The 12,753-nt window shown below is 47.5% G+C and overlaps 1 protein-coding gene across 3 annotated transcripts in view; it reads left to right on the top strand.

Annotated features, from left to right (window-relative positions):
- Positions 1–3,002: 3,002 nt before the first annotated feature.
- The window catches only part of Kn (EBF transcription factor knot), a 95,812-nt gene continuing 86,061 nt past the window's right edge, over positions 3,003–12,753 (top strand). For all 3 annotated transcript variants that reach the window (XM_076803101.1, XM_076803102.1, XM_076803100.1), the window contains exons 1-2: positions 3,003–3,554; positions 11,784–11,937. In XM_076803101.1, the coding sequence (XP_076659216.1) occupies positions 3,484–3,554; positions 11,784–11,937 (225 nt within the window). In that variant the 5' untranslated portion in view covers positions 3,003–3,483. The remainder of the gene's footprint in view (positions 3,555–11,783; positions 11,938–12,753) is intronic.

Raw genomic sequence — 12,753 nt, forward strand, 5'->3', positions numbered from 1 at the left:
CCCCGGCAGCAGTGTTTCTCAGACGCGAATCTTCCCGTGGGCGAGTTTAAAGGTAGGTAATAGGCTTTCGACGGCAGAGCGAAGAATATTGAGAAACGCTACCGCCTCTCGACTTTGCGTTCGCCCCACGGGCCGACGATTTACTGCCGCCGATTCTTTTTAACGCAGAAATTTATTCCGACAAATTCTATAATTACTTTCTCGGCCGGCGTGTCACGGAACTCGAGATTTACGTTGCGTTTCAGTCGCGTCGAGAAACTCTTACCGGGGCGGGTCCATTGAATCCAATTTCCGGTTCTCGGAGCCACTCGAATAAACTAACAAACAACAGTTAACCGGGGATCAACAGTTTCAGCTGAGATTTTATGATAAAAGTAAGAAACTTTTGAGATTTTACGAATACAGGGGTTCCTCTGTATGCGTCGCCAAGGCCTGGCGGATAAGCGTCGCGGAGTTATCCCCACCACCGCGGGGTGTACCCCTTGAGGGGTCAGGAGGCTCGAGAGGCCTGTGTAAAACACGTGTAAAACGAGCGATACAGGATCTCGACAGCGGTAGATCGTAACGACAGATAGAATCGGAAGGGTAGGCACGCAAAAGTTTCGGGAGCGTGTCACGTTGCACCGTTCGGCAGATAATTAATGATCCCGGGCGGCTCTGCAAAACTCCAATGGTTGGGAAAGAGAGAGGGAGGGTAGGCGGGAAAAAAGCGACGAAAACAGGATTTTTCTTTGAACAGGGATTCCTTCGAATACAAGTGATAACCAGGTGTAGAAAATTACCGAGAACGCTAAACCTGACAAGACGACGATCAGGTAGACCAGTCGCTATATAGTGAGACTTCTCGAGAGCGTCCTGGGGGAGAGGCCATGGATTTCCTCGTACTTGATTACGCTCCGATAAAAACTGGAGCAGGCTAGGTGCGAGTTCGAGGCAGCTTCCACATCAAAGTGAGGTGTTTCTTCACGATACGTGACGCACCTGCCATTAAACGTCTGCGCACGGCCGACCGGAGGATAGCTTCCGAAGCCACAGACCGTCGACGTCTCTACCGAAAAGGGCAGGGCGACTACTCCGCCGTACGGATATATTTCAGCATACCAACTTGCAAATACTAGCAGTCATTCCCGTGGTTTTTCCCTTTTTTGCCCCGGCCACCGTCGATTGTGCTCTCGCTTTTTACATTTCGTCGGACCCTGGAATTCGTTAAGTGGCCACCACACACCGATCGAAACCGAGACAGCGCCGGGGAGACAAAAAACGATCCATCGATTGCGCCACCAACGTCGGCGCGGGACTATCGCTCGATCTCCACCCCTTTGCACCGCGATCTATTTTACGGTTGCAGGGATCAGAACCTTTGTTCGTAATTTCCTAGAACAAAATTTATAATACACGTGTTTATTAGCTTCTACGAAACCTATCTTTCACAGAGGGATTGATACGTCGTCAGGTCATATTTATGAAAAATGTCAAAAATAATCAGAACTCGGAACGGCATCTATTTTACGGTTACTCCACTGAAAATCTGAACCCCTAACTTAACCCTTAGCAAGCATTAAATAATTATGGAATAAATTGTTTTCGAATAGTGACGAATTTGGCAGGTAAAGGAGAGTAGTTTTTTTTTTGAAAAAGTTAGGTCGGCCCCTGGAATTTGTTAAGTGGCCACCACACACCGATCGAAACCGAGACAGCGCCGGGGAGACAAAAACGATCTATCGATTGCGCCAGCAACGTCGGCGCGGGACTATCGGTCGATCTCCACCCCTTTGCACCACGATCTATTTTACGGTTGCAGCGATCAGAACCTTTGTTCGTAATTTCGTAGAACAAAATTTATAATACACGTGTTTATTAGCTTCTCCAAAACCTATCTTTCACAGAGGGATTGATACGTCGTCAGGTCATATTTATGAAAAATGTCAAAAATAATCGGAACTCGGAACGGCATCTATTATACGGTTACTCCACTGAAAATCTGAATCCCTTAACTGAACCCTTAGCAAGCATTAAATAATTATGGAATAAATTCTTTTCGAATAGTGACGAATTTTCCAGGTAAAGGAGAGTGGTTTCTTTTTCGAAAAAGTTAGCTCGGCCCCCTTAGTGATTCGATCGGGAGCTCGAAGTCGCCGGCATCGGAGAGGAGCCGCGACGTCACCCTGAAACGTCCGCGGCGCTCGCCGGAATGACAGCCTCGTCGCGTTACCGTCACGGCGCCACCGTCTTTCGTCGAGCGTATGGGCGTGTCGTTTATCGAGCCGCCGGTCCGTCGATTGGCCAAGGTAGGGCGCGTCGATTGGAGGAGAATCGGGGATGGGCAAGTCGGTCGCGGCGGGCTGTCCTTAGCGGCGCGTACGGCGTGGCCACGCCCACCACGATCCTCGAGACCCGTCCCCGTTGGGACTCGCTGGCACGCCACTCGTGCCGGCCCTGACACATTCGACAAGCGGCGCCGTAACGGGAAGCAACGCGCGGCTGGGGACCTTGAAGGACCTCTCTTCTGGTCACGAGACACCCTACCGACACTTTCGTGCCGACGATATACGCACCACGCCACACCGTCAACCCGCTGCTCAGATTACCCGTTGCTCTCTCTTCTTCTGTACGCGTATCCAACCTCGATTACGCCATCCCAGATGGATCGTTCGAGAATCTCCGAGGACTGGTCGCGTGGACACGCTCGGGGAACACGGTCGAGGAGCTACTAGCTAGGAGGAACCATCGGAGGAGAAGAAGGAGCCCTTCGTGTCCCCTCGTATCCGGTTCGACGACGAAATTTTCCTCGTTGTCCTCGGCTTTAGACCCTTGAAGACCAGAGACGCAGCGTGCGACGATCGAGAGTGAGACTAGTTTTCAGTGAACGGTTAACTTGATCGCGGGGGGGAAACACACGAGACTCGTCGAGTCCGACTCTTAAGTGAAAATAAGAAGAAACGGGGCGAACAGTGGTGAAAAAAAAATAGAATCAGTGGAGGAAAAAATAAAACACACGGTCGTGGTGCGTGGACAGGTGGTACGGTATTTGGGATCGCGAGGAGGGCGAACGGTGCAGAGGGGTTGGATGTTGCGAGGGGGTAGCACCTGTTACGGACGTTGATGAGGTGAGGAAGCGAGAGATCACACTCTCCCCGGTTCGGTTGAACACGGGCTCGAGCGTACCGAGCCTGAACAGGATTCTCTCGCGAAGAGTGTCGACGAGAAGCAAGAAGCCTGTTGCCCCAGGAGAACCCGTACGGCCTTACGACGCGGTCCGACGAGTGGAGCGGTCTCCTGCCCAGCTCCACGATCGTGGGGGCTGGGGGGTCGCCATGGCTCGGACTCGGGGCTGGGGGTGGCACAGGAACCACCACCGGCGGCGGAAGCCCCGTCGAACTCGAGGGCCACTGGGGACGCAAACTCTACGGGGCGAGCGTAGCTCCGCCACCGCCGCCGCCTCATCACCACCCGCGGGCGCCGCTCGTTTTCGCGCCTCAGGACATGAGGCAGATACTCAAGGAAGAGCCGGTGCCACGTGCTTGGCCGCAGCCTGCGCTCGCCGATAACGGGACGTGAGTACTCTCTCTCTTTATCTCTCTCTCTATCTCTCTATCTCTTTTTCTCTTCAGCCTCCGGTTTTCGAACCCCCTTCTCCGCGAAGAACCTGCGCGCCTGCTGGCCAATTTACCCGTAGGCTAACTAGGCTAATGTCTGCCCGACGAATTTATCAGTTATGAATCGTATCATGTCTGACCCCTCCAGTTGAGTACCGACTGCTAACAGACAATTCTCTGACAACGCGGTATTATCTACATAGTTTCGCGGACTTAACTTACACAACTCGCAGACCATCCTCTTGTAAAGCCGATTTGTGTTACCTCCGAGTTTCGCCTGACACGGTTTCGATACGTAGTGAATTCTCGATATATGTCAATAACGAGGGTCCTGCCAGCGTCGTGTATCGTCCAGGAGACATAACTGTGCTGTGTTATGTTTACGCTCGAGGCCTCTCGACCTTCGGGGTCCTCGCGGGGTATACGGCAGTGGGGATTATTCTGAGACGTTTGTCATCCAGGCTTTGGCGACATATATAGAGAAATCACGGTGTAGTATTGTGACAAGCGTAACACGGTATGTTTCTGACACGGTAGAATGGAACGCGACTTAACAAACTGGGATCGTGCGACGAGAACATCCCTCGTGTAATTTTTATGTAATCCTGATTTGCATTGCATCAAGTTTTGCTTGACACGGTTTCGATACAGTACGCTGGGAAAATTGCAACCCTAATGTACAGGCTGTGTCAGGAGGTACAAGCGGGTATGAGGTGTTTCTATTTGGAAAAATTATTAAATTGACGCTCCGTTCGCGAGAAGTAGAATCGGTTGAACAAGATCAGACCGTCGGATTTCCTATTTCGATGTCTTGTCTGTTCATGGCTGACTGTATCTACTAGCTTGTGTTCGACGAGTTTCTGAGAATTGATTTCGATTAGAAACGTAGGAATTCTTCTCTAAAATATCAGAGAGATCAAGGACTATTGTTCGATTGTAGGGTCGCGTTGCTGATTATTGCATAAAATAATTATTTAGCAACAAAGAATCAGAAAATTTCTCCTTTTTTCTCCCGTTACGGTTGCTACGTCGTTAATCTTCCTACTTCCGAAGGGACTATCGCTTGAAAATATTATTTCAACTTACACTGTTCAAAGTATCGCGTTCCCGCCGTAATAATAATTAATTTAACAAAACGGGAAATAAAGTAGCATCGTTAAACCGGCTACTGCGCCTTCCCGAGAGCGACGGCAAAAAACTACCGCAGAGATCCCGCTCTAAAAATACGTTCGTAAATAAATTCGATGCAGAAACACTTCCAAGTGTACTGCTTTAGGTTCGCGATACATTACCGCTTCGCATAATTACCGCGGTCGCATAATAGGGGCTTAAGAACAGCATTATTAATCTCTCGGTCGCAGGCCGTCGGCTAACCTACTGCAACGTTACACTCTTTTTAAGATCTTAAAAAATTCACTATTCGGATTAACAATTCAATTACCCCTGCGACGGGGCGGAGTCCGGGTCTGTTCCGACCCAGGGTATCAAATCTCTTTTCCGGCGAATTAGTGAAATATAATAATAGTATAATTGCTGCATTAGGAACGATAGAAATTGAATCTACATGAGGTGCTTTCAGAAATATGTTGTAAAAAAATTGATAAATCGAAGCAGCTGTTCTTTCTTCGATCGACAAAACCACCCCTTCGCTGGAATATTCCGTTTCGGGAACAAAATTTCGTGGAGTTTCGAGTTTCGGATTTTCGGATTTTCGGATGCAACATTGCACTATGAAATTTTAGAAAACCGATATTTTCTCGACGGTTACCGCGCGAACAGGTCGGGAATTATGCCGCATTATCGGCGCGAGGAGCGACGATAACCCGGTGGACCGAGAACAAGCAGCACCAGTTTATCTTTGGGAAAGCGACCGTCTCAAAATGATTCACACGTAGATGCATTTGGCGAACGATAAACCGTGTTTTATTGCAGCCTCGCTTAAGGGATTTGTACGACGTGCAAACGACGAAGGTACAGATACGCGGACTCGAGGAGGTAAACCGACCAGGGTTGGGGATGCGCTAATCCAATACCAGTTCTCTTAACTAACCCCTTCCAAGTGGCGTGACACGGGGAACCGGCAACCAGAATCGAGTTAATGTAATTGAGAATTTTAGCGCCTTTTGCTCTCCTCTCTTTCGCCCGTTCCCTCCTTTTCGTGATTGTTTTCCCGCCGGGCTATTACGGCCCTTTTCCAAGGAACACCGGAAAAACGGCTGGGCCCCGTTCACCGATCGCCACAACACCTATCACTATACCGCGGATCTACATACAAAATAAAAATTGTCCCAGCGAATTGCAAGGAGCAGAAATTATGGAAAATGTATCCCCTTTGGACTTAATTAACCCTTAGCACTCGAATGGCGACTGTAAGGCGCCACTAAAAATTGCTGTATCGTTATTCAAAATGTTTTTCACATAATTCAATTTGTTTGTATTTAACAAATTACTAAACACTTCGGTATTGTACGAGTAAATTGCAATATATTCATATGTACAACGTGAAAAAATATATATAGGAGGGAAATATTCTTGGTCAGAAGAAATGTTTCGTTTTGGAGTTACAATAGCTTCGAGTGCAAAGGGTTAATATTAAATTATGCTTACCTTCGATTTAGCAGTGATCGTTTTTATTCTTCTATGCTCGTAGTTGTCCAACAAAATTTCGAACTACGTGCTGGTCTCGCGGGTGGACAGTAATAATTAATTAAATTAATAGAGGAGCCGACTGATTTGCGGAGGGCACAACTGTTGAACAGTTCCCGGCGTGCACTCCTTTTACTTTCGTCCCGGCAGTTACAGGGAAAGTCATTGTTTTTCCGGGGGCGACACATCCCGCCCCTTCGTCGAGCACGATGGTTCGCAGGTTCATTAGGTGGGCAACTTTTTTAGGAGTTTTTAAAAAGCGTGAGAGTTTATGTCTGTTTGCCGGGAGTTTTAAAACAGTTTCGCCCGAGCCCTCTCTCGCACTCTCTTTTCAAGTCGCGGGTTCGGCACGTCTCTGTGTGTGTTTGTGTGTGTGCGAGTGTGTGCACGCCTGGAACCGCTACTCTCGCGCGAAGGGAAACGAAACTTTTTCCCGTAAATTTGAATAGACACGATATCGTCTCGCTTATAGTTTCGTCTAAGCGGCTCGTTTAAACTGATTGACGACGCTCTTTCAATTAAACGCCGACTCGAACCCCCGTAGAAAACTATTAATGAAGAAAACACGTCGTTTCCTGCGACACTTTCGCGGCCTACGCGAAGGGTCAACGCGGCAAATTTTTTGAAAGTAACTTGACACTCTTATCGACTAATTTTCTAAGAATCTACTAAAATTTTCTTTCCAGTAATGTTCATACTTTTCGAAATTAGTGACAATTTTTCTCCCTGTCCATTAAAGAGGAGAAATTAAAAAATATTTCACTGGAAAGTTCCACTAATTCCGTAAAAACTCCACTGAAAAGTTCAAGATGAAATACTTTGTCAACGGCGGGAGAAACAAGTTTCTGTCGGAGGGGTGACGGACGTTAGCGATAATCTTAAACAAATTAATAAGTTTTTGTCGCGCACGGCAATGAAACATCCGCCTCTGTTAAATTGAACAGCGTCCGGTAGCAATGCGGCTTGGTTCGCGAATTACATTCAGATATATTACAAATTGCTCATTATCTCCTGGCGCATTATGAATCACGTTGGAAGCAAGCGTAAATAGACTGCGCTTCGCCCAACTCGTAATAACTAACGCCCGGTGGTATACATTAACTGCGGATTTATTGTAATTCTCCGCGATTGCTTTATCCACGAATTCGTAACTGTGTATCCGTAGGTTCGTGTTATCCGCATATTTCGCCTCCCCCCCCCCGTAATGCATTGTGCGCAAATAGCATAGGTTGCTGCTCCCGCGTAAAGTATAGGCTAGTTTGTACAGTTATTCGACGATCTGTTCTCCGAAATTGCCAGCTAGTCAATATTTAAATCGGGGATCGCTAAGGGTGAAAATTATGGTGCTCGTTCGCTCGACGAAAACCGCCTATGTTAACAATAACGCTATAGTTACAGATCAATACTGGCATCCCCTCGCCGCACCCCCGATATCCTAAGCGCAAGACATTCATTTTCTTCCGTCAAATTCGCTGTGATATCTTTCACCCTTCATTTTTTGGTTCCCATAAACGTTACATTTTCACTGTAACACTGTCTCCACTCGAAAAATACATAAAATTTAGAAGGGTTAACCCTTCGGCCGCCAAATCTGATTATTTTTAACTTATAGATAATTATAGATTTATATTCCATCGAAGCATACTCAGAGGGTAACAGTTTAATCCGAAACTCTAGAATTAAATAGCGAGGCTGCTAAACAATGCTCGGCCATGGCAGCCAGTGTGCGTCCGGTTGCTGTTCGAGTCGGAAGCTTCGTATAACAGTTATTAACATCTACGTGTGAACACCTTCGCAGGCCGTGGCTCGGAGCGCAAAATGACGGCCGATAGTGATGGGGCTCGATTCGCGCGCAATTTACCGTGCGGCTATTCGCGCTTACAATCCGCCGCGGGTCCGTTTTCGGATAATGGATAACGATTGGCGTCGGTGTGTGCGGCGAACAGCGCAACGCGTCGCCGGCGTTGCATAGGGCCCCGAGGCTCGCGCCACGTTTCTTTCGCGATGACTGGAGCAACGCCGCGCCGATTCGATCGGCCAACAGAGATAACCCGATACGAAGCCGCATGCCAAATACACAAATGAAGATGTAGGACGCGATAGGCGCCTTTTCGTGCGATACCAGTTTTTCGTCGGGCTCGGCGCGCAGGGAAATCGCGGACGCCTCTGCGCACCACGTCGATTTAAGGACAATTAATCGAGACCGACAATCGGCGAATCGAACACGGGGGCACGGAGGCCGATCGAAATCGGCAAGGTTTTCGACAAGGTTCCCGACAAACATCTCAACCCTGTTGTAACCTTTGAAAGGAACTCGCATACTTTGCTGTGTCGTGCATCTAACACGCGCGAAATTTGGAAATTGCGGGGGTCTATATCAACCCTCCCGATACTAAATCATTCGGGAAAGTACAGGGTGTATAAAAATTATATGTCGCGACCACCATAGCGTGATTCCACACCTCTAGATCGGTGGAGATCTGTTAAAAAATTGCACCGCAAAATTCACCTTGACCTTGGAAGTCGAAAAACTGTCTTTTATTGCATCGTATAGTAGTACTCATCACTCAAATTTTTCGATACTTCGACCCTAAGTTTCGAGGTCGAAATGAATTTTGCGGTGCATTTTTTCACAGATCTCCACCGATCCGGAGCTGTGGAATCACGCTATGATGGTCGTGACATATAATTGTTATACACCCTGTACAAAGAATATCACGTGGAAAGCGATTTCTACCAGGTTCCGATTTCTTGCGATTACACTATCTCGATTTTGAATAGATCAGAAGAATTCAGAATTTTGATAAGATCAGAAGATTTAAGAGCACGGTATCTATTGATTTCAGCTTAGTAAAATTGTTGAAGATTGAAGGACATTTTTCTTTGGTGCCCGCGTGCTGTGATCAATGAAGAAACTTTTTATTTCGCATAAAGGTGCGCAGGCTGGTTGTAAGAATGGCCGCCGGCCGAGCAAGTTGTCTCGACGTCGCACAGTGGGCAATTTGGACAAAATCGGATTGAAAATCAAGGAACTTTCGATAGGAATGAGGTAGACCGATGAAATTTTGTTTAAATGAAAGCTGCAACTTTGTTGAATATGGGAAAAATAGAGAGATTGTGGTACGAACGTTTTTTAACCTCGAGAAAATTCGTTAAACGCGCACAAATTCAAGAAAATTTTAGTTTTTCCAATACCACGCGAGGAAAAAATTCTTTTTTCAACATGCTATACATCATTTCCCATAGATTTTTTCACGCTGACTTCAAATCTGGTCTCAAAATTTGTCTACGACCTCAGGATTTTGCAAAAAATAGATTTTTATGACAAAAACTAATGAAGTAATTTTCACTACATAGTTTCAGCTTTAATTTTAAAAAAATTTCATCGCACTACCTCATTTCAATCAAAAGTTCTTCGATTTTGAATCCGATTTCGTCCAAATTGCCCACTGTGCGTCGTGCGACTTGTATGGACGCGTGAAAAGGTCGAAGAGACGAGATGCAGGTGCGCGAGTTATTGTTATCGCGAGCGAGGTTAGTTCTTGAAACCGCGGTGGAGAGCGGTGTCCCGTAATCCGCAACGGTTTCGAAAAAGGTGTGCGGGGGCGGCGCGGCGCGGCGCGGGGCGTCGCGGCACCGCAGGTGATAATGTAACGGCACGGGGGTAGGACGTGCCTACACGTTATATAGGAATTGGTGCATGGCAAACAGGGCAAAATAATCGGACGTCGAGAGTTATGGGGCGCGAACCGGCGGCCGGTTAATCAGCCACCGATAATTATCGACACGGGCAGTACATCACTCCCCTCCCGTTGCCTCCCTCATGCCACCCGGTTTTGCCCTCCTACCCTCCAGCGGACCCTCTCTTCGTTCTGCACGGGGATCCACCACCACCACCACCCCCGTGTGCCTACCGAACCCCTTGCAAACCTCTCCTCTCCGTCCTCTTCGTCCTCCGCCTAGCTCTGCCAGCGCTGGCAGCGCTGCCAGGCTCTGCTCTCCGGCTCTCTCTCCGGCAGACCGACGTCCCACCGCCTCCCGTGACAAACGCACCGCCGATACCATCATTTATTTCGCAAATGTGCTGCAAAACTGCCGCTATTCATTTTCGGTCCAGTCGATTCAGTTTTCCGCTCCGAGAGTCCGTCCTGATGGCATTCCGCGCACTCGCGCGATCGTTTTATCGCTTCACGCCGGCGCCGCGATCAACCTCGCTCGCCACCCCCACACCACCGGCGGACCAACGATAATGCGATTTCTCCGCGGCTGTTTTTAATCGACATGACCGATACCCGCGGCCTTCAAAAGCCTTCCGCGATTAACGCTTAACCGGCTCGCCGATACCCCGCGATTTCCGAGCGTGCGCACCGAACTCGACGAACTTTTTCTGGTATTAGTCCCAAGGTTTTAGGTTGAAACTGTCTTTCTCTGTGCAATCTTGTTTTCTCTTAACCCTTAAATGCATGAGTGGGGTCCGCAAAGGACCCCAGTGTTGGATTTTGTGTTAACATTTTTAGCCGCGCCATTTGTGAACTGAGAGTTCAGCTATTTGTTTCTGTCAATATTTCGGTTATTTTTAATGTGTTTACAGAAATAAATTGTTTCTGTAATCAGAGTTGGCAAGGAATTAGGTAAGTGGGGTCCTCGATGGACCCCATGTATGAATTGATGTTCTTAATATTTAGTTTACCTATGCACTTAAGGGTTAACCCTTCTTAACAGTTCGCAATCGAAAAGTCACCTAGTTGAAAGGTTCGTGTTGGAATTGATTTTAGATTTTAGTAGTCTAGTGCAGCAAATGACGAGAAAGTTCGGATTCAGTAAATTGCACATACAATTGCACGATTAGGGATCGTTAAGCGATTTGTTGACGATTTTGACAAACAATATCGCAACGAGTGTAACACGACGCTGGCAATCGTGTTTCACGAGTATCAATCGGAGCGTAGTCTGCAACGGTGGACTGTGTGAAGCAGCAGACTCGAAAAGGGGACTTTCCGTGCCATTACTCAAAGATGGCATTGGAGTCCGGTGGCCTAATCTCGGCACATGAGACCTTAATGGGATTTTAAGGCGTCGAGGCCACCTGCGCGTTCGCCCACGGACAACCTCGTTTGTCTTTCCTCTTACAAGTTTGGGCATTCTTATTGCATTCAAGGTCGCGGCGGAGCGTACCTATTTGACCCTAGAACACTGAGAGAATCTCACCGGTGAGCCGGCCGAATTTGGTATCGAGCATCGTTTTGCGACATTGCAACGGAATGCACGCTCGTGCACTCGAACGAAATGCGATCTCTCTCGACACGAGTGAGAAAACCGATTGCAAAAATCGTTCGGGTTTCATGCGTAGGAAACTACCGCTGATAATTAATCTTTTCATTTTGACGATTTTTCGCTTCGCTGTAAATTGAGCATTCGTTGCTTTTCTTTCTTTCTTGCCCAGCAATCGTAGGTTGCATTCGGGTTTCGGAAATATTGATTATTAAAAGTGCCTTTTCACCGGAGACGAAATGTTGACAAATTTTTCTTTGTGAATTGCAGAGTCGGAGTGGGCAGAGCACATTTCGAGAAGCAACCGCCGAGCAATTTGAGGAAGAGTAATTTCTTCCATTTCGTGATCGCTCTGTACGATCGACACGGTCAGCCGATCGAGATAGAGAGGACCTCGTTCATGGGTTTCGTCGAGAAGGATCAGGTAAGATGACTCTTCGCGAACAAATGAATTTCAACTCTGATGAAACAAACACCCCTACTCAAAAACGCGATATTGATTCGGTCATAAGCTTGCGATAAAACAAAAAAATTATTTTGAACCTACTCAAGCTGATAAAATAGTGGATCCAATTTTACCACCCCGGTGATTCTCGTCAAAATTGAACCGTGCGTAAAAATTACAATTAGAATAACCCTAAAAGACTGATAATATTCCGTGTGATAAAAAGATATATTGCACCGTGACTGTGAAACCTAGATCGAGCGCTGTTAAGCTATTTCGTCGCGACGTTGCGCGGAAAAATCGATGGAAAATCGCGCACGTTTGTCGACAACGAGTTGCAAAACAAAAAAGGAAAATAACCGATGGCTTGTCGAGTGACAACTTCTGAATTTCAATGGGCACACCACCGTAGTGGTCCCGGTCTTTCCCCGGGAGAACAAGTGAAAAAAGAAGAGGTGGACCTTTATGACATCGGGGAATATCGCGCGAGCCGTACGCTTATCTCGATAATTGCCATTTCCATCGGGGGTGACGTCAAATATTAAACGCCTCCGCCTACGCGTATACATATCGATAGTCGGAGAGAGGATACACCTCCAGCTTTTCCAGCAATTAGTCCGACAGGCGAAAATCCATTGACCCTGTGAGAAATGGACGAACGGGAGATCGTAAGGGTATCGATATGGTCACGGCAACCGAGCGGCCACCCGTGCAATAAGTGGACTTCCCATTTTCATTCGTACACCGGTCGAACGAATTTCCCAATTTCGAACGAACTATTTAATCGAACGGTTC

The sequence above is a fragment of the Halictus rubicundus genome, chromosome 17, assembly GCF_050948215.1.
Source record: "Halictus rubicundus isolate RS-2024b chromosome 17, iyHalRubi1_principal, whole genome shotgun sequence".
In the NCBI taxonomy this organism is placed as follows: domain Eukaryota; kingdom Metazoa; phylum Arthropoda; class Insecta; order Hymenoptera; family Halictidae; genus Halictus; species Halictus rubicundus.